Source organism: Tiliqua scincoides, chromosome 7 (genome assembly GCF_035046505.1).
Source record: "Tiliqua scincoides isolate rTilSci1 chromosome 7, rTilSci1.hap2, whole genome shotgun sequence".
Taxonomy (NCBI): Eukaryota; Metazoa; Chordata; class Lepidosauria; order Squamata; family Scincidae; genus Tiliqua; species Tiliqua scincoides.
The window spans coordinates 31,226,471-31,249,414 of NC_089827.1; the positions used below are offsets into that span (position 1 = coordinate 31,226,471).

At 43.2% G+C, this 22,944-nt stretch overlaps 1 protein-coding gene across 2 annotated transcripts in view; it reads right to left on the reverse strand.

Annotated features, from left to right (window-relative positions):
• The window catches only part of MKLN1 (muskelin 1), a 163,680-nt gene that overhangs the window by 84,225 nt on the left and 56,511 nt on the right, over positions 1-22,944 (reverse strand). For both annotated transcript variants that reach the window (XM_066634642.1, XM_066634643.1), the window contains 2 exons: positions 14,318-14,395; positions 12,066-12,131 (listed from right to left, as the gene is read on the reverse strand). In XM_066634642.1, the coding sequence (XP_066490739.1) occupies positions 12,066-12,131; positions 14,318-14,395 (144 nt within the window). The remainder of the gene's footprint in view (positions 1-12,065; positions 12,132-14,317; positions 14,396-22,944) is intronic.

Here is a 22,944-nt window from a genome sequence, read left to right on the forward strand (position 1 = left end):
CCAGTTTCCTGACTTAAAAGACTGGTCCTGTAGGTTGAGACACTTCAGCCTCACTTGGTAACCTTAAAATGTTTGTGTACAAGTGTCCCCTAGAGCCTTAGAGAGTCCTTTGGTGATTTTAAAAAGTTTCTGTATTGGTTTCTGTATGATGTCCCTGTTTACATGCCTTAAAAATGTACTTTCTGAAGAGTTTTGCACAGTCCAAGGACTGTTTGTGACTGTTTCTGTTCAGTTTCAGTGTTGAACCTCAAGTCAGATGGTCCTGCCTCATGTTTGCTGATTTTTAAATGTTTTTCTGTCATGTTTAAAAAGTTGAAGTTTTGTGCTTGAAATTTTTGAAATCCTCTGTACAGTATGTATGCCTTTAAAATTAATAGGCACTTAATAAACACTTTGTAAACCAAATTTGACTTTGTTCTGACTTTTCTTGCCCATAGGAACGCATTAATTAAATTTCAATGCATTCCTATGGGAAAACGCGCTTCGCAAAATGAAAAACTCACAAGATGAAAGGACTCGTGGAACGAATTAATTTCGTTATGTGAGGCACCACTGTACTTCCTAAATTTCTGAGACAGTCACCGTAAACAGTCGCCTATAAGCTGATCTCACAGATAGGTAGAAGGTAGTCTTTGAGCCAAAAATCATGCAATGTTCTGTGACCCTCAGATAAGTCTGGGAGGGAGGGTTAAACTTACGGGGGTGCCTGACTGTTGTTTTGTCTGATTTTATCCAAGACCAGATCCTGAAAAATAATCTACCAGTAATTGTCACCTAAGAACTGTACAGTCTCTAATTTACTAAAAATATAGTAAAAGATCTTAAGATACATTTTTATTCTTTAACCTTTTAAATTCTGGTCTTGACAAGCTTTTTGTAAACACTATCAGAGTAACTGCACTGTAAACAACATACCAGTAGAATAGTGTTTCCCAACCTGTGGTACATGTACCCCCAGGGGCACTTGATAAGACCTTTACGGGTGCTTGAAAAAGAACTGAATAATGGCAGAAAAAGGCAGGTAGTGCTCCAGAATGCCTTGTAGGGCTAGCAAGGCAGGAAGGAAGGTAGCTAGTTGGCTGTGAAAGCCCCACCAATACCTAGTTTTTGGTCATCAATTCATCTATGAGCCAGTGATTGAAAACCAGCACAGTAAAAAAGTTGAACCATAATATGGAAAGTGATCAATCACCAAGAATTTCTCAGGACACTTCTGGTGCAAAATAGCGCAATGGCATAGTCTTCAATTCTTCAGACAAAAAGAGAAAATACTGTGATGAATACATGAAGTCTGGGTTTTCATACAGAGGAGATGAGGGCTTGTATTATTCATATTAATTACAAACATTTAGCTAACATGATGGGTACAATTTATGGAAATGAGCTGCCAAGGGGTATGCAAGTGAAAAAATGTTGGGAAACACTGCAGGAGATCCATTAATCAAATCCTTCTTGGTGTGTTAAGCCAGAGGCTCCACATGTAACATACAACTTACAACACATAACTGGGAGTGTGTAATTCAATTCACAGCAGAGAGACAAGCAACAAGGAATTACTGTCAGCAAGAGCAGCTACACATAGTTGCAACCCTCTTTACTCAGATGTAGTCCTACTGGTTTCCGTGGGTGCTATTCTTAAGTCATGGTGCACTGAACTGTAGCCTGGGACTTTGTTTCTAATGGAAATGAGGATTACATCCAGGTGTTAAAAAAAAACAAAAACAGACCTCTGCCAAGCATTTGCAAAATGGAAAGATGCTTGTTTGATTTCAGTGGAGGAGAATAAGAGGTTAACTTTGGATGGAGTTTGCCAGGGAGATTAAAAGCCATCTAATTATCTCTGCATTGCTTCTCTGGTTCCAGGACTTACTTGAAAAGCCCTGACCCCTGAAAGACCTCGAAGATAAGGGAAGATGATGTTCTAAGCTTGATTTATATTGGCAGAAATTTCTTGCCCTATAGGCAAGTATCTACAGTAACTTAGTAAATTTAAGGATTCTGAATTCGGAGTGTACTGCAATCTTATGTCTTAAACCTTAGGAAAGGAATCACCATCAGTTCTTTACTAGTGTTAAAGATACAATTTAAAAAGTTACATGTATGAAGCTTATACAGAGGTGATTTCTAGTTTTCTAAGGCACCATCATGTTAAAATGGAAGCCTTTCGTAACACATCATCAATTGACAGCCAGGATCATGCTAAGGAGGCATGGAGAGACTTCTGGGGTGTGCAGGTGCCATCCCACCCTCAGGTGGGCAGCTCCTCAGCTGCCGGGGTAGGAAGTCTCAGGGCTGGAGGATGTCATTCTGGAGAGGAGAACCCCTTCTTCAGGGGATGGGCCCATATCCAGTTGCACTAAGGATACTCCTTGGCAGGAGGGGGGTTGGGAGTTTCTTGTAGTGGGTGATTCAATTGTCAGGAATATAGGGGGGGGGGTCTGTGACAGATGTGAGAACCGCATGGTGACTTGCCTGCCTGGTGCAAAGGTTGCTGACATTACGTCTTGTCTAGACAGGCTGGCAGAGAGTGCTGGGGAGGAGGTAGCTGTTGTGGTGCAGGTCAGCAACAAGGACAAATGTAGCCGGAGGTCCTGGAGATCAAATTTAGGCTTCTAGGTAGTAAGCTTAAAGCCAGGACCCCAAAGGTAGCATTCTTGGAAGTGCTACCTGTTCCACGTACAGGGCTAGCTAGGCAGGCGGAGATCAGGGGTTTCAATGTGTGGATGAGACAGTGGTGTCAGGAGGAGGGGTTTAGATTCATTAGGTACTGGGGAATATTTTGGGACAAGCTGGCCCTGCACAAGAGGGACGGACTTTACTTGAACTAAAATGGAACCAGATGTTGGCACATAACATTAAGAAGGTGGCAGAGCAGCTTTCAGACTGACCCCTGGGAGCAAGCCAAGTTCGGGACTCTTCATCCCTAGGGGATGAGGGTGGAGAGGTTAAAGAACAACAAGAAAATGATAGAGTAGGAATTAGGAGTTGAAACATGATGGGACATGACAAACAGTCCAGCAAATGAGAGGCTGTGGAAAGTGCAAATAAGCAGCCCTTTATAAGGGACCCTGTATACAGGTGCCTTTATGCAAATGCACAAGTGTCCAAGCAAAGATGGAAGAATTGAGTGTTTAGTAGCTAGGGAAAACATTGATATAGTGCAGGGGTGTCCAAACCTTTTGGCAGGAGGGCCACATCATCTCTGACACTGTGTTGGGGGCTGGGGGAAATTTACATTTCAAATTTGAATAAATTTACATAAATGAATATATTAGAGATGGAACTTATATGAATGAATTTTACTGAGCTTTTTAGTAATACACATGAGATCCAGAAAAGGGGGGTTGTTAAAATCCTGACACATATAACACACCTCTTCCTAGGGAAAAGTGCAGAACAAACTTAAGAGTCGTCAGAGTGGGCTCCTTCCCCCCATGCAGGAGCATGTTTTTACTTTCACTCTTCCCCCCCCCCCCAATCCTGGCAACAAGCAGCAGCAAAGGAACAGTCAGTCAGGGAACTGGTGGGCACCTGACCCCTCAGGAGAGGAGTTTGTTTCTCCTCATTCACACTGTTTGTCTCCCTCACTCAGTCCTTCCCCCAGCCTGCACCCAGCACCAAACAAACGCAGAAGCAGGCAGAGAGCTATGTGTATTTCCCCGTTCACAAACGGACCCCCACCTTCCGCCCTCTCCGCCAGCAACCCCAACAAGCAAAAGCAATAGGTTTCCTCCCATTCAAACATCCCAGGAGTTCTTCCCTGCAGCACCCATCTCCAACACCAAGCACTCACAGCTCACTTGGATCCACACTTTCCTGGGAGTAAGCCCCACTGACTCTATGGGACTTACTGCTGAGCAGACATGCTCTCCAGCTGCATTCAAACTGCACTCCCCTGCAGTGCCAGCCCCCGACCCCAAGCACACTCACAGTCCAATCGGATCCACACTTTCCTGGGAGTAAACCCCACTGAGTCTGATGGGATTTACTGCTGAGTAGACATGCTCTTCAGCGGCATCCAAACATCCTGCGATTTGCTCCCCAGCACACGCAAGCAGCACAAATAGACTCACAGTTTCCCCTCCCTCCTCCATGCCTGCCCCCAAGCCAAACTCAAGCAGGACAAACAGACCCAGGACTTTCACCCCCATCCAACACCTGCACTCAGTTGCAGCCTCCCCAACCTAATGGGAGGGTTGCGGATGGGCGAGGCTCCTGCTCTCCTGTGAGTGCTTAGTCTTTTCCTTGCTGTCACTGCGAAGAGCAGTCGCGTCTCCAGTGGGCCCTCCTCCACAAGTGGCCCGGGGGCTGGGGTTTGGGCAGCCCTGATATAGTGGGTAAAACAGAAACCTGGCGGAATGTGGAAAACCAGTGGTACTGCAATCCCAGGCTATAAACTCTATAGGAGGGGCAGGGAGGGGTGTGTTGGAAGAGGGGTGGTTATCTATGTCAAAGAAGGGGTAGAATCTAGCAGAGCTGAGACTGAAGGCAAGACTGTCTCCACCGTAGAATCATTATGGGTTAAACTACCAGGCCCAAGGAGTGATGTAACAATGGGGACGTGCTATCATCCTCCAGATCAAAAACCTGAATGGGACCTCAAAATGAAGAAAGAAATCAGGGAGGTGTCAGTGGGATAGCATTGTAATAATGGGGGATTTCAATTATCCTCATATCAAATGGGTCAATTAGTTCTCTGGTCATAAAATAGAGACTGGATTGCTTCACATGCTAAATGATTGTGCCTTGGAGCAGCTAGTCATGGAGCCCACTAGAGGACAGGTGACTCTGGATTTAATATTATGTGGTACTCAGAACCTGGTTAGGGATGTTAATGTTACTGAGCTACTGGGAAACAGTGACCATACTGCGATCCATTTCACCATGCATGTAGGGGGAAAAGAGTGCCAACCAAATCTGAAACAAAAACCCAAAAGGTGGACTACCCTCAGATGAGGAGGCTAGTTAGAAAGAAGTTGAAAGGGAAGGTAACAAGAGTTCAATCCCTCCAGTGTGCATGGAGGTTATTTAAAACAACAGTAATATAGGCCCAGCAGAAGTGTGTATCACAAAGAAAGAAGGGCTCAACTAAGTCAAAGAGGGTGCCAGCATGTTAACAAACAAAGTTAGAGAAGTTGTTAAAGGGAAGGAAGCTTCCTTCCATAAAATGGAAGTCCCGCCCAAATGAGAATAAAAAGGAACACAAAATCTGGCAAAACAAAAGTAAGAAGGTGATACAGGAGGCCAAGAAAAGAGGAGACCAAGAAAGACTTTGAGGAACACATGGCCAGTAACATAAAGGGGAATAACAAAAGCTTCTTCAAATATGTTAGAAGTAGGAAAGCAGCCAGAGAGGCCGTTGGCCCACTAGACTGTGAGGGAGGAAAAGGAGAGATTAAAGGGGACTTAGAGATAGCACAGAAATTAAATGAGTTTTTTGCATCTGTCTTCACAGCAGAAGACTTCGGGCAGATACCGCTACCCGAACAGCCCCTCCTGATTAACCACACTTTACTGAGAGCAAGCCCAATTGAACAAAATAGGACTTACTTCTGAGTAGACCTGGTTAGGATTGTGCCCTACATCAGATAGAGGTTAAAAGAGTAGATGTTTTAGACCTAATTGATAAATTTAATAAATCACCAGGCCCAGATGGCATCCACCCAAGATTTATTAACAAACTGAAGAATGAAGGTGCTGATCTTTTAAAATTTGTAACTTGCCCCTTAACCATGGTGATAGAGCTGTGGTTTTCAAACTCTCAGGGAGTTTGAAACCCGCAGTAAGACTTTGCAGGGGCGGGGGGGGGAGGCAGCAGGGGCAGGAGGAAGGCAGCAACACGCTCCCCAGGATCGCTCAGGCCCTGCAGTCCCTGCAGCTGCGGTCCCTGGATGCAGGGAGCTGTGTGCGAGCGCCTGCAGGGCTTCCGAGGTCAGGGAAAGTGAGAGTGGAGAGATTGTGCTCTGCCTCCTCTAAACTGGAAGCAGAGCGCAATCTCTCCACTCTCACTTTCCCTGACCTGGGGAGCCCTGCAGGTGCTCGCGCACGGCTCCCTGCACCAAGGGAGGCTGCTTTAGGGACTGGAGGGTGCGCCCCAGTTCCTGCAGCCCCGTCAGAAGGGAAAGTGGAGTGATCGCGCTCTGCTTCCGGTTTAGCGGAGGTGAGGCGCGATCACCCCACTCTCACTTTCCCTGACCTGGGAAGCCCTCCCGAAGGTCGTGCACAGCACCCCGCACCCCCAGAAGGCTGCAGGAGGCTTGGGCAAGTGTACTCAAGCCACTGCAGCCCCCCTGAGCGGTGTGATCCTGGGGATCACGCCGCTGCCTCCTCCCTGCCTCCTGGCTGCCCCCACCCCTTAAGGGGAAAAAGACCAGGACCCTTAGGCTAGGGCGTCGTGACACCCCAGTTTGAATACCACTGTGCTAGAGGATAGGTAATGTCACACCAAAGGAAGGAGAGGGGACCCAGGACACAACAGCCAGTCAGCCTAATGTCTGTTCTGGGTAAGATGGAAAAAAGCCTCATTAAAGATAAAATCTTAAAAAACTTAGAAGAACAAGCCATCTTGCGTCACAAACTCTTTAAAAAAGTCAACAGGTATGAGGATGTGGGAGAACCCGTGGATATTATATATCTGGATTTTCAGAAGGCGTTTGACACAGTCCCTCACCAAAGGCTGCTGAGAAAACTTCACAGTCAACGAATTCGAGGGCAGGTCCTCTTATGGATTAAGAATTGATTGACGTTCAGGAAACAGAGAGTGGGTATTAATGGGTGGTTTTCACAACTGAGAGAGGTGAAAAGCAGTGTGCCCCAGGGATCTGTCTTGGGACCAGTGCTTTTCAACTTGTTCATAAATGACCTGGAGACAGAGAAAAGCAGTGAGGTGGCCAGGTTTGCGGATGACACTAAACTTTTCCAAGTGGTGAAGGCTCTTCAGTCTAGAAAAGAGGTGCCTGGGGGTGCTTTTTGTTCTGGGACTCTGTAGTCATTCAGTTGGTTAATTTTATTATGATGGATGCTTTCAGCTACCATTCAGTATGGATGCTTGTTTGCATTTGATATTTTATCTTTTTTGCCACCTCCTTTGGATTATTTTTTAAGAAAAGTAGGATAGACATTTTTACAATAAGGAAGCAGACTAGGGTAAGGCAGGCACATATCATGCTCTGTGGCCCAGATGGTCTCACCAAACAGTATATCTAGAATGAAGGTGTATGGGCAGCTGCCTCCCCAGGCACGATCTGGGCAGGGCAGCAAAATGGGTCTCTAACACATTCATAATTATTAAAATGTTAAGTCCTGCTGTCATGGGTAAGGTTAAAGATTTTAGAAATCCAACTATGAGTCCCCTCCAAAACACTGAAGCTTGAAAAAAGGTAGAGATCAAAGGCAGTTTGATTTTGAAGTTCCTTCTCAAAGGAAATTCAAAGGGGTCTGGCCACCCCTGTTCTGTGGTACTGTGGCCCGGCAATGAATAAAGCTGGACTTGCTCTACACACAGCTGAAAAGCTCCGTGCCCTAAAGTACAAGAACAAGAATCTCCTTCCTGTGTTCTGGCAGTCAAATAAAAAGGTATGGGTGACAGTAGCATTGTTTCTGGATTGGTTTCATAAGTGTTTCATTCTAGAGGTTATGCAGTACCTCAAAGAGAAAAGTCTTGTCTTTAAACTGTTGCTAGACATATGCATTGCTCCTGGCCACCCTGATGCACTCTGGTTTGCACATAATGAGGTTGAAGTCGTTTTTCTATTCCACAAAGCCACCTCTAGCCTACAGCCCTTCAACAAATGTGTGATTCACAATTTCAAGGTCATGTACACAAAGCTTATATTCTCATGGATTTGTAGCACTATGGATACTAATCTCAATGTTGATGTGATGAAAGTGTTGGATTTCCTTTAGCTCTGCTGATTGCATAACATATATTACACAGACAATGAACGCAATAAAGCCTGAAAACAGTCAATGCATGTTGGTGAACTTAGAGAAAGTGTGAATGATTTTCAGGGTTGTCCAACTATTGGCAAAGAAGTGAAACTTATTGCTCAAGAGGCCAGACAAGTGGGTAGTGATGGCTTTGTTGACATGCTCAAGGAAGAAGTTGAAAAACTGAGGCCCATGGAAAAACAATGACTAAAGAAGAGTGAGAGGAACTGATAAAAATCAATGGAAGATGATGATGATGATGATGACAAACAAGAAGAGCCAGTAAATTGGAATTTTCATAAATTTGCTTAAGTGTTCCAAGCAGTGAAGTACTTGAATGATTTCATTCCTGAATATGATCCATCTGGAAAGAAGCCTCAAAATAAAATTTAGTATTACAAACAATTTGAGAACGTACCAGGAAATATTCAAGCAGCTCAAGAGAGAACATCAACAACTGCCGATCAGTTTTTCTCAAGAAAAAATATCCAGGCGCAGATGAGGCTATGCAATCAACCTTTCAAGCTGAACCCAAACCAACCATTTCATCTGCAACTGACACCCAAGCCTGGTTCATCATCATTATGGACTATATGAGGGATAACTGAGAGGCAAGTTTGACTATACACCATTCTGTCTTTATATGCCAACTTCTGAACATAACCTTCACAACAAGATGTGGGCCCCCTGTATACAGACTTGATTAAAAAAAAAGAGAAAAACAATTTACATAGTGATTCTACCCACTACTCCACTCAATGAGCATATGCTACAGAGCAAGAGGAAGACCGGATACGTGAATCTACTATTCCCCATTGGTCTCAGATGCCATGTGTCTTTCAGAGTGTGACTAACTTTTAAAAAAGAGATAGTACATATTTTTTTGGATTTAAGGCGGGGGTTCTTAAACTTTTTATGCATCAGGACCCACCTAAAAAAAGTTTCACTTTACTGGTTGCTCAAGCCTCTGTGGATATAATGGTGACTGGGCAGCAGGACTCCCCACAACTAGCAGGTTGTTTAAACCTTGATGCACATAGCCTAATCTGCCTTGACAGTTTCATGACCAACCAAAAATTGGGTCACAACACACTGGTGGGTCCCTGATCTACAGTTTGGGAACCGTTCACAGAGATTTTAAGAGATTTTCAAAAGGTAATTTCGTGTATACAGGCATAAAAGGGGACCTTGTGTATATAGCAAGGGGACCTTGCAGACCCAATCCGTAGATAAGTGAATCTGTGGATAAGGGATCTGCAGATATGCCCCCACCCCCCATACTCAATTTTTGCCTTATGCACCAACTCTGGAACCTAATCCCTGTGCAAGATTAGGCTATATAGTTTAAGGTACAGTTCCAAAGCATTATGTGTAGGAGGTCTGCTTGAGTCTGAAGTTTGTTTGCTGTATCACAGTAGGAGGGCATTGCTGAACCAACTGAAAGGAATATCACTACTAAAGTTGTCCTAAATAAACCCCATTTGTTTGAAAAACTGCATTAACTTTTTCATTCTTGCTTTAAGTTCTGGCAGAGCACTAGGTTACTAGAGGATGAACTGGACTCAGGGGCCAAGAACCCAGAAGGGAATGACCCTAATCCCTTAAGGTAGGGGTCTCCAAACCCCGGCCTGGGGGCCAGATGCGACCCATGGCAAGCCTCTATCAGGCCAACCTCTTGTCCCCTGAAAGCCTCTGGCCCACTCAACTGAACATGACCAGGACTGTACTCTGATTGTGTCTGGAGGGTGTTCTGAGGGCCACAGAGCTTGAATGAATGAGCCTATTCATTCATTTATTCACTCATCTAAATTCCATCTCAAATTTATTTAAATTTTATATTTAAATTATTTTTCCGGCCCTCAACACCACACCATCAGATATTTGAATCGGCCCTCTGACCAAAATGTTTGGAGACCACTGCCTTATGGTTTTGTGGAGAGCAAGTCCCCAGTAAGTCAGGACTTGGTAGCAGCAGAAGACTGGCCAGACAAGTTGGTGTCTCAGCATCCTGGGTCAGGAACCATGGTATACCAGTAGCTTCCAGGTATAGCTCCAAGGGCATTCTAACATGATAATTCTCAGGCACACCTTTAAAAGTCCTCAATCACTCCTAGGTCACCTCAGAATAAAGTCTCCAGATGCCAAAATCTTCACCATATACCAATAATGAACTGACATCATGATCAGACCATCAGATCCCTAGGTCCATCTGATCCAGTATTGTCTACTCTGCCCAGCAGAACTTCAGAAAGGGTCTTCACCATCCCCACTACCTGCGAGGTTAACACCAAAGAGACCTGACCCTTTCCACAGGCAAAGGTAGGACAGTGAATTATGGTCTCCTCCTAAATTGCAATGGGCACATGCTTACAGTTGCTTTGGAAAAACAAGTGATATCCCAAACTCCACCCCATGCATGTTATGTTACTGGGTACCACAGATGCTCCTGAAACAGTCACCCCCATACAGAGGAATGGCACCCAAAACATATGCACACCCCACCAATGAAACTCTTGCCCCCCTCAACAGCTCCATCTACCAAGCTGGGTAATCAAATAGCTTAATTCCAATTTGCAAGAATTAATGGGCAAGAGAAAGACCACCAATAGACACCTCTCAGAAAACCTTGACAAAAACAGAGGCCCTTGAGTTTGCCCATGGTGGAATGGAGCACTGTGTTAGTGCTCTAGCATTAGTTTTTTGTTTTTTTTCCCCTCCAAGTCCCTCTTCCATTCCATCACCACCACTTTGTACTTCCAATACTACTTCATTATCAGTTCCTGGTGACTGAAGCAATTCCAGTCTTTTGGGAAAGGGGGTATATCTTTCTAAAATCAAACAATTCCAAAGATGAACCCATTTTCTCCCTTCAACAGCTGTATCCTCATTCTTATGTAAAGAAGCCCTGGCAGTTTTGCAACACTATCATTGGACTATTCTACAAATCATGCCTTCAAAGAGAGAGAGAGAGAGAGAGAGAGAGAGAGCACAAGCACACCCACCCCTGTCCATAAAGGCTATCAAAAGAGATCATTTCCTATTTCAGGCACCTGAAATAAGACCTCAAATTCTATTAACATTTTATACAATAGGGGGTGCTTCACAGCTGCATAAAACATTTAACAAACCTGCTGGCATTTAAGTGCCTTTAACTAAGCATTGTACAAGGTTATTTAAAAACAGGACCCTATCTGAAGGCTTACAACCTAACAAGAAAGAAAATAGGGGAAGAATTTTTTGGAGACTACTACTCAACTTCAGCAAGTTAAGTACTTGGTCAATTAAAGCACACTTAAGGCTGATCTAGATGGCTTGGTGTGCAGAATTTTATTCTAAGAAAAATGTTGTGTGATGAAAAAGATTTCATCAGAATAAGTTTGCTTTTTTTATTCTGGGATTTCTTCCCCTCCATTTCCCCAGTCTTTGAGGCAGCTTACAAAACTTGACATAAACACACTTAAAGGAATCACAATGAAAACAAAATATAGGCTTCAGTTAATGCTACAGTTCAATGAAAAAGATGTTTCCTTAAACCTCTAATCTCAGGACCATTTACCTACCGAAATCTGTGGGTATCAAAAATTCAAATCAATAAGAGTGCTTTTTACACAGGTAAAAAAGTAAATTGGGATTAATTAAAAATGCTTATCATGGCTGTGATAGTGGAAAGCAAAAAATGATCATTATTCAAATCTACCAAGTGGAAATGTTTTCTCCCAGCAATCAGACCATGAGCAGGAAATAAAACCCATCTACCTGAGCCTCTCCAAGATTGTTTTTTGGCTCTCAGACATCTGCCCCATCACATCTTTGACTGCAGCAACTGCAGAAAGACCTCACAAGATGACAGCAGGGGTCCTCAATTCACATACCAAATTAAAAAAATAAGCATTCACACTGAGTCCAAAAACTTGACTAATTTGCATGCTGGTGAGACTCAGCTCCAGAGTATCAAAGACGGGGTGGGATGGGGGGGAGGTCTGGGGCCACAAGCACTGTAATTACTCACCCTCTGCTGCCCTTCACATTTTTCTCAGCAGTTTAATGACCAATCTTGTTAATAGCCTCACACAGAACTGACACCCACAGTTACAAAATTATTATATCTTAAAATAAAAATGTCAAAGATTGCTCACCAGTCTGAACATCAATGACCATTTGGTGACCACCTCTCATTCCTGGTCTGCTATCCTCACTGTCACCTAAGGATTTAAGAAAATAAGAATCCTGATTAGACAATTTTTCAGGCACTTTAACTACTTTCAAGCTGCATAATCTGGAAGTAAATTTCTAGAAGGAAGCCAAACAATTAGGTAGTAAAACAAGAAATATCAAGAAGTGAGCATAGACAGAAGAGAGCCAGTGTGCTGTAGTGGCCACACTATAGTATTAAGACTTATACTGGGGGATAACAGTCAAATTACAGCTCTACAAAGAGTCTGTCTTATGGTTTGAACTTGAGCCATTCCCGTTCTCCCTCCCCCCCAACTTAGCCTATCTTGCAGTGTTGTTGCAAGGATAAAACTGGAGGACCATATACTTCACCCAAATCTCCTGGAAAAAAAGGTTAAGATGATAAAGAGAGAGAAAGACAGAGAGAGAACACAAAACAAGTTTGCTCACGCTGCAGTCCTCAGTAGGCTGCAGTCCTATCCTACTTACCTGGGAGCAAGTCCCACTAAAAAACTGGGGTTTACATCTGAGTAGAAAGGCATAGGAATGTGGTCAGTGACCTGTAGGGTGAGGGAAATTCCTTTCCAGTCCTGCAAATGACCCAGCACTGATACCTTTACTATGTACTGAGCAAACTTCCCAATTTCTGTAATGCAGCCTGACATTTTTGGGACACACTGACTGGAATCCTGACCTGACCAGCACCAAGCAAAGTTTTTTGAAAAGGTTTTGAAAACTTTTGCTCAGAAATAGCACAGGAATGGGGGTGGTTGAAGCCATTTGCTTCCCACTGGCAGTGAGCAGAAAGGAAAAGCTGGGGAAGAGGTGAGGGGGCAGGAAGTAGATTGTGAAGCTCCACATGGACTGTTTTGCACTAAAACACCCTGGACTTGCTGTGTGCCTCTCTGTGGGTACACGCATGCACCTTATCCTTTTACTTGGCTGCTGCAAGCCACTTCTCAGTTCTCTCTCTCAGTCCGGCTATTTTTCAGAAACGGGGCTTCCCTCTCACGTCTTCCATGTGTACATGCCTTCCCAGTTTGCCTGCTTGCAACTAGCAATGTCTCCTTGCTCCCCCTGCTGGTGGGAATGGCAAACTACTTTCAATGTTTGCAAACAGATTTCTGTTGCTGTAACTGCTTCTGCTTGTGCTGTTGCTGACTGGGAGACTGGACAGTGTTGATTGGCAAGCACGGGGCCAGAAAAATCGCTTCTGGGGGCTGTATCCGGCTGCTTCTGGCTCAGTAGGTCAAGGGACCCCAGTAAAAAGAGTTTGGGAACCACTATCTTAAGCCAATTTGGCACACTAGTCTGTATCAGAAAATTTCACTAGCCTAGCTGTTACTAGAAATCTATCCAATACTTTTGGCACCTTTTGAGGTTGAAAGGTAACAATTTAGCATTTTCCTACAGTAAAATATAACAGTATAAGAAGAAGGGAGAACAGTGCTAATTCAATGAGCATGTTTTGGGCTTTCTCCTAAATAATCCTTTATCTTATTATGCCTGGAAAAGGGCTATAGTTCAGTGGCAGAGCACATGCTTGAATGCAGTTGGCACCAAATACAATCCACAGCATCTCCAGTTAAATATTTCAGTTTGCTGAGCTGAGAAAGACATCTGGCGGCAGACTTTGGAGAATTGCTGTTCATCAAGAAAAGGCATGAAAAACCAATTGTCTCAAAGTGGTGCAGGGTAGATTCATATTTTCATCCTTTTAGCTCAGTGGTATTGCATACATTGTGCACGCACAACCCATTTGAGACCAGGGCTGGGATCTCTGCCCAACACGCAAGAGAGCTGATGCCACTCAGTAGATAATACTGAGTTAGATGACCCAATGGCCTGACAATACAAGGCAGCTTCAAATGTTCAGAAAAGTGGCTGGACAGGCTTCCCCAGACAGCCAATTCTAAAGCTGTATCATCACAGAGAAAAAGCCTTGTCTTTAAGTTCCTGCAAAACCTGACAGAATGCAATGACGGGAGCTGCAGCAAGGCTCACATTCCCAAAAATCAGGTCATGTTATGGTTTTCAAGGCCATAACCAATACCATGAGCTGGGCTCAGTATGCCAATGAGACAGGCTAACAGGCTGAATTTCCAAAGATAAATTTACACGAATCCTTCCCAACAGTCTTCAGTGTAGCCTGCAAAGACTGCATTACTGTAAACAGATAATGGAACATGCTGGCCATTTTATGGCACTGCCTCACCTTTGGTGCTTTTCGGTATTATTTGACCCCATCGTGGTTTGTATTCCTGCTGACTGATGTATTGGTTGAACAAGCCATCTGTTTTAAAAAAAAACAATGAAAGCTTAACTGTAGTATTGTTCCATCCCACTGCTTCACAGAAAAAACTACTTTCAAATGTTAGTAATCAATCTGCTCTAAATGCAATCCTTTATACAGCAAAACCTATTACAAAATTTTCCCAAAAAATATGCAAAGTGATTTCAATAGCATTTTCATGAAGCATACCAAGACCATAACCACATCAGAAAACATCTAAGCAACCTCTGGGAGAGGGGGGTAGGGAGAAGAGGAAATCAGCAATTTCCTCTTTGGATGGGTTTACCCAATACCTATATAAATCCATATTTGGAGCAGTTATACATCATCTCCCAGACAGCTATCTTGTTAACAAAGGATCACTAGGGTGGGTCTAACACAGCCATTTTCAACCACTGTGCCATGGCACTCATGTGCCGTAGACAGTCTACAGGTGTGCCATGGGAATTTGGGGGAAGATCATTTGTTAGTAGGTCTACTGGGGGATGTGAGCCACTACTGTCAGTGTGGTATGCCTTGTCAACTGTCAAAAAACAGGTGGTGTGCCTTGACAATTTGTGTCTTGTCAGTGTGCCATGAGATGAAAAAGATTGAAAATCACTGGTCTAACAACTGCTGAATGTGCTCTCAGACTTCTTCCGGCTCAAACACAAACTGGATGGGAGTTCAGCCTGAGCCATAGCAGATCTTCTCCTCCATGTCTCTTGGAACAAAAAACTATCTACAATAAGAGGTGACATCAAATAATGAATCCTATTGTCCACTGATAAGGGTGAAAGGACATATTCTGACATGGACTTAAACAGGAGGTGGTACAGTTGAGCACTGGTCCAAGGTACCCAAACAGCCGCAGCTTAGTTCTGTGAGAATCTTAATTACCATCTCCTATACCCAGGGTTTTCTAACCCCTTCATTAGCATGTTTTTTAATTTTTATATAAATATATTTATACAGGACTGAAAGGAAAGCAAGCAGGCCCAACTCTACATCGAGAAAACCAGCTGAAACAAATAATAAAGCAGATGTTAATGCACTGAAGACAAGAACAGAAATGAGTCATTCAAAGATTGCTGAAGAGCCAACCTGCAGAAGCAAAACTTTGGATTAATTCTAAACCTTGAAGTGATCCTATTACCATCATCCATTACTTTTACAGTACCCTCAAGACACAATTGACTACAGATGCTTTATTGCATCTTAATTGTTGTTAGCTGTCCTGTGAAGTTTTTAAATTAAAATGGTAAAGGAAATGAAAAGTAACAAACAAAAGACACACACATATGACTGAGACCTATTACCAGATGCTGCAAAGAAAGCACTATTTCCTGACAGATACTAATAGAGAATAAGACAGAGAAGCTTCGGAACAGCAAGTCACTGATAGTTCAGAACTGAGGTGTGTTGACTGTTTGACTTGTTTGAAGGAAAACCCTGCTTCAATGACAGATTCCTATCAATTACAACAGTTCAAGACAGCATCATCAACCTGATGATGATCAAGACAACTGTTTCTTCATGCAAGTTCTCAAATAACATTGACTTATTAACTGAAAATCCACTTTCAAGAGAAGCATTACCATGAGACAGGATATGGCACATTTTGACAACAGTCCACAGGTCTGAGAAACTTTTGTTGAACATCAAAATACTGCTGTAAAATGTATCCAGTCCAACTTAATCATTTTGTTTTGCAACATGCTTGAAATTGAGCCTTGAACTCATTGTGGGCAGCTGTGGTTAAAGTAGTGTATTGTTACTTTGATTTTTCCGCTACTGTGTCATTGATCTGATTTGCTGCAAGAGCTTCAAGAACAGCCCCTATTCCAGTGATTCCAAGATTTGGCTTGTATAAAATGATAGTAGGATCTAATACTGATAGGCCACGTATCATCTTGAACTTCTCTCAATCAACTTTTCAACAACAATTACTACCATGTTTCAACACCCTAGGCAAAGTTTGGCCATTTGATGTTCACTCAGTTTAGTTTCTTTCAACAGCTTCTTCACTGCAAAGCCAATGTCAACCTTGCTTCTGTCAAGCAAGTTCTCAATTTCATGTCAATTGTTAACAACTGGGAACCAGAACACATGTTTTGCAGCATTTCCGATTTTATGTGACTCATTAGCTTCTTGATTAGCTTACAAATTTCTTCATACAAAAAAGGCGCCAATGGTTTTTGGTTTTGAAACCTTTGTAGAAATGGCTCACAATTTCCAGCAATCATTTTCATGAAAGCCATTTTGCACTTCATGAGTGGATCTTGCATTGCAGCTTTTATACAAATTGCAGGTTTACTGTGGGGGAGTTTTGCTTCTTCCACATACTTCTTGATGTTGTCAAAAACAGTTATAGCTCTATCACGGCAGTTAACATTCTCCAACCACCTAGTGGAGCAAAACTTCAGGGGAAATAGTGTGCTTTCAGTCATAGCAGTGTATGATGCCCACCTAGCTGGGGAATCTTTGAACATATAATACGTTGTGCAAGACGGAATTCAGGTCCCATTTCACTGCTTGCAATCCTGTTTTAAAAGACCCATGAAGGCTACAAGTTCCAAAGTCAATCAATTCTTTTCCTTCTTCTTTACAGTCAAGGTTGATTTTAATTTCTTCTTTTAGTTTTCTCAGAAAAAGATGATTTACATTTGGCCCATCTATAGATACTTGTGATAATTTTGCAACTGATAAAGACGACATACCTTCTTGAAACTTCTGAAGAAGTATCTTCTGAAAATGTATCTTATGATCTATGAGATAGATCATAGTTTTTAATAAATTAGAGACTATTTTTAATAGTCTATGTGTATGTATGTATACATACTATGTACATATAGATGTATACATACTATGTATGAATACTGTGTGTTTAATAGTATGTTTTTAATAAATTAGTGACTGTACAGTTCTTAGGTAACAATTACTGTTAGGTTATTTTTCAGGATCTGGCTCGGGTAAAATCAGACAAAATTAGTCAGACTCAGACACCCCCCTAAGTTTAACCCCTGACTTATCCAAGGGTCATATAAAATCCCATGATTTTTTATCAAAGCCTACCCTCAACTTGTCTGTGGGATCGACTTATAGGCGGGTATCTATGGTAATTAAATTGTGGCATAATAATGTGATTAAAAGTTAGTAGTGTGCCCTGACAACTTTAGTGCCTTATCAGTGTGCCGTGACCTGAAAAAGATTGAAAATGGCTGTGTTAACTGATCATTATCACACCTTCAAGGGAGCAGTGACGGATCCCCATGTTGCTTGTTTGCAGTTTGTACACAAAACATACAGACAAGGCTTGAATATTCCAAGAAATTCTAGTTTTCAACTTTTATGGCTTCTAATCAACTCTTTCATAATGCAGTACAATCAGTGGTGTAGCTATTGATCGTATAGACTAGCGCCAAGCTCAAAATGATGCCCCAGAAGTGACATCACACCTGGGCTTTAGAAAAAGTGAAAAATGGGGGGAAATCTGCCTCCTCCCTCCAGCAGCTCACCACCCAGTTGCTCTGTCACCTCTGCCCAGCCAATGGCATAGCTAGGGCATCTGCTACTGGGGGTCAGAGATTTTGTAGCACCCCCCAATGAAATTAAATTTAATTAAGTAAATAAATAAGAAGTGTGCCCCTTACTGGTTAGAAACACTGTGCTGAAGTGAAAGGGAATAGTTATTCTCCCCTTGCTAAAGGAGGTGGGAGCACCATTTGAAAAAGTGCCTCTTTACCCTGTCAAACTGTGTTATGATACTTGGAAATGACAGCTGACTCATATTAACACCATATTGGCTCCCTGCTGTATCATAACACCACTTAATTGGCTCTAGGAACAATCCGTCTCATTGGCCATTTCTGAGTTAAGAAAATTCAGTTTTTGTTACATAATGCAGTTGTGTTTATTTTCTGTTTACTTGGCTATAACTTTTGATAGAATAGATATTTTGACATGATTTGGTACATTTCATTCTACATCAAATTCCGCATTGGATGGTATATAACATAATGGTATTATTCGTACATACCAAGTCTTACACAATTTTGGCCACTAGTGTCAAGCTCAGATTGTTGCCATCCCTAAAGCTTGTTCGCCAACGCAACTGCTAACCCCTGCACCCCTTAGCTAAGCCACTGAATACAATCTTCAAAACACAATTGGTCATGCTACGTATCCTGACCCAAGAAACAGACTGGAGCACTGACCTGAAAGCAGAGTCTGAAAAGGTCTTGGGCTTGGACTCTGCACAGCGCAGGGTTGATCCCACCCTACCCAGACCCACAGATGCAGAAACTGAGCCTATGACTGGGGGAAAGAGATGAAGATGGACTTTGTAAAAAAAATCATGGGAGAAGCAGCAGACTTGCATGGCATGTGCACTGGCTAGCTCTTCCTATTAGCTGCCCTTCAGGCAGGGAGAAGAGAAAAAACTGTGCGACAACAGCCTCATTCTCTCTGGCCATGGTAGAGGGGCTCAAAACTTGTCCAACCTTTCTTCCTCACACACAGAATTCCCATGGAAGACAAAGAGGGGGCTGCCCCATAAAGTGCACTTCCTGATGAATGCTTGCAGAGAAAAAAATGTCCTTGCAGCTCACTTAATAAATGGGAAAACCAACTCCTCTACAGCTCTGTACCTGCGATGCAGGTATACTGCAATTCAACATCCAATATAGGGTGCAGAATCCTACTTCCTAGGAGTCAACCTAACCTTTATGACGGCAAAGATATTCTTTGTAGCATGTGGGCAATGCCACCAGAAATCCCAAGAAGCAGAGAAGTGAATGACTAAATACACAATTTTGGGAGGACCATGCCTTCCCCCCCATCTACAAAAACCAAAAGGATACAATAATAATTTTAAAAACAGAAGAAATAATGCAAACCTGCTCAGTTGGCTCAATCTGCATAAGTGATTTGAGCAGCAGAATCTGGATTTCCAGCTGTGCTTCTCTTTATATACAGAGCTCCAGTCCTAGCACACCATTGGAGCCACTACTGGTGATGCAGGCTGGTGAAAGCCAAAAGCCAAACACAAATGCTAACAGACCAAATGCTTAATGAAGCTATGAGTGTATGTAGCCATTATGCTGAAACTAATCATTTATGCAAATGCTTATGTTAATAATGTTATGTTATGTTATGAATGAATTAGTTTAGAACAAAATGTTATGCTTATATGGTTTAAGAAATAGGAAAATTATGTTTGGCAATGCTTAAAACATATGACATAAAACATAAAACATTTTGCCCTCTCTGAAGGAGTTTAAAATAGCAAAGCTGAAGGCAAATCGTAAATCAGGGGATGTTTTATTGCTAAGTTGTCGAAGCATCAGATAAGGATGAGACTGGAATTTACCAGCTGTCAGGCTAATTGATAGGGTGATGGATGAAGCTAGGCTGAACAGAGGAGTGTCTTTAAAATTACACTCTTAAACTTGAATGCCTGCTTCTGAATAAAGAGCAATTTAGGGTTTAAACAAGGTTTCTAAAGAACCAAAATGTGCAAAACTATTAGGTTCCATGTCAAAAGAGTCTTGTATATGCATTTTACCAAAGCAACACCATGGTGTATGACTGCATTTGGGAAAATGTTGCAGATCTGTACTAATGACAGGCTACTGTGTATGTGCTTTTAATGCCTACTGAGTAATGCCCTTAGAGTTGTAAATTATCAAAAGAATCTCTCTCTCTGGAAACTGCCAAAGCAGCACACCAAAGGTTCATAGAAATGCCAAATGAATCATGAAAGTTAGCATGTATGTTAATATTCTTCACTGCCTTAATGGTTATAGAATACAATTAACAATATATTAGGAAGAGTGAATTTTAGCTGTTAAAAATAGTTTGATCAAAGCATGGAACACACAGAATACTGGAAGCTAAATTGAAAAGACTTAAGTCTCAGATGTGTCTCAAAGTAGCCTTGAAAAGCAGATGTAGCAAAATTAATTAATCAAAATACAAACAAGCTCATGGATTTGGAATGTAGTATAGGGTTACTCCTCACAGTTAGAATTCTTATTTTAAGTAAAGGCATTCCAACTCTATATCATGCCTGTCACCTTAATGGAACTAGATAAGATACAACATACAGAGAACTAGGGAGTAATCAGGAAATTTACATCTCTCTCTCTTGGTACCAAGAGCAGATAGTTGAGGTCAGAAGCAGTTTAATGAAAAGACAGTTTATCTTGTTTGACAGACAGAGATAGAGTTTGGTAGATACAAACACCTACAAATTAGCAAAGCAAGAACAGATAAGCAAAGAACATTCCTAAGAGGATCCCCTGATCTGGAAAACATCATTTGAGGCTCTAACTTAACAAAGAAAGCAGGATTTAACAAAGAGAAGTCTCTTGAAAACTCTTGTTTGCAGGAAGAATTCAGTTTGTTTTATATTAAATTAAGTTTATATACATATTGAGAATTATAGAAGACCAAAAGTTTAGTTTATAGAAAGCCCACATTGTTTGACAGAGAGAAATTTAAACTAGTTTTGTAATAAATGGGTAAACAGTGCCATCTAGTGGTTGTTGGAAACCATGTTTTCTACGTATACCTAGCCTTATAAGGAAACTGAAACTTGAAACTGACCAATCAGATGCTTGTAAACTTGTAACCAATCCTGAGAAAGCCCCCATTTCTGATGTCATGATCCCCCAGCCATTGACAGTGAGATTTTTCAGACAAAGAAGCCAGAATCCTATATAAGCCAAGGATTCACATTGGAACATTGCTATTCTCTGGAGGCACTGAGAGTTCCCACATAGCTCTCATTGCTCCCTACTTTGGACAAGAAGTCCCTGAGAGGCCCATTGCTGGCAACGAAATAAAGCTTGCAGACGATCACCACTCTTGCCTACTGAGTTTGTTTCTTGAACTTCGCTGCGGACCTTGCAACACTGGAGTCACATGTTCAGTAGCAGCAGCAGCAATCTTCCCCACCTGAAGGGTGAACAGAGCCCCCAGAGGAATGGTCATAGGCCCGCTTATTTCCCACACAGGAAAAATACAATCTTGAATGTGCCACCTTATGCAATGAAAACCTACTGGTTGGAACTACAAAGCAAATCTTCAACTCAGTGGTGGGAAAACACTTCATCTCCATTACAGCAAGTCACTGCAACATACTACATTCCCTCAGAGGGCTAAACTTCAAATCCTGACAGTTAAAATTGCAGTACACATAAACCAATACAACCATTAACGGTATATTCAGAAACGTGTTCTTAAGGTGCAAACTTAACCTGCAGTTGTGACAGAAGCACCAGCACAACTGCAGTTACAGCGGCACAGTGGCACCGAGATCACTGGGTGCACCGCAGGCGCCTGCACAAACCCCTCCCGGCCCCTGGGCCACCGCAACCCAGGAGATGTGCTGCGCCAGCACAGGAGAGTTGTGCCTGGGGTGTAGCACAGAGCGGCACAGCCATATCCAAACTCCTGTTCACCAGGCAGGCAGACACACCCCCAGATTCCGATGGTCGCTGCGCCACTGATGGAGGTGACATGGATTTGAGGAGACCCATAGGGATCAATGCAAGGCCAATAGTAGAGAAAACACACACCAGCCACAGCCTGGTTCAGCCATTGCCCCAGCCAAACGAGGTTAGGATATGGCCCAGCTCTGGCAACCAATCCTGATTCACCCGCCTTCCCATAAAAGCCCAGTTCCAGGACCTGCAGTCCCTCAGAGAACAGGGTGCGTGGTGTGGGGTTATGTCATCCTGTCCTCTCGGGGAGGAACTTAGGTGGTAGGGAGCACTTTATGCACCAACAAATACCTCACTCAGGCAGTGGGAGTGGGCTTGCACACACAACAAATGCTGACCGACCAGATAGCTCACCATGCTGGTCTGCTCAGGTCCTCTCTCTTTGCAGGCTTCCTCCCAACAGCCGCTCCAGCCAGATAAGCGGGGGGGGGGGGAATCACAACCCCACCCCACACAGCAACAATCTGGGGGGATGTCCAGATCCTGCTGCTTCAGCCCCCCATGGATAGCAGACTGGTGGGTTTGCAGCTGGCCCCTTCCAGCCCCCTCATAGCTGGGACCCAACAGTTTGCCAAACCCAGTCCAGCATCTGCTTGCTGTGAGCAGGTGCCTCCTGTTCCTTTTTAGGGACAGCCAAGGTCGCCTACTACAGCGCACCTACCTTAGAGTAAGCCCAATGGGGCCTACCCTGGAGGGTGGCCTGAAGGGGCCGACAAGCAGGTAGAGTGCTGTTGTCCCAGCTGCAGGCTCCTCTGCTGTTGTTCTTTCTCTCTCTCCTTGCAGGCCACTGCCCCACCGGGAAGGATGCCACCAGGCTGGAGAACTCCAGGACCAGAGAGAACTGCTGCTGTAGTTGTCAGGCTGCTCCAGCTGCAGGCTCCTCTGCTGCTGCTGCCCTCTCTCTACCCCCCATTACAGGTTTCTGTCCCACCGGGAAGGATGCTGCCAGGTCAGAAACCCCTGACCTCACTGGCACTGAGGATGCCAGGTCCAATCCAGTTGCACAAGCACGCTATGCACAGCGTCCACAAGCACACACTCCCATCTGAAATAAAGAGACTG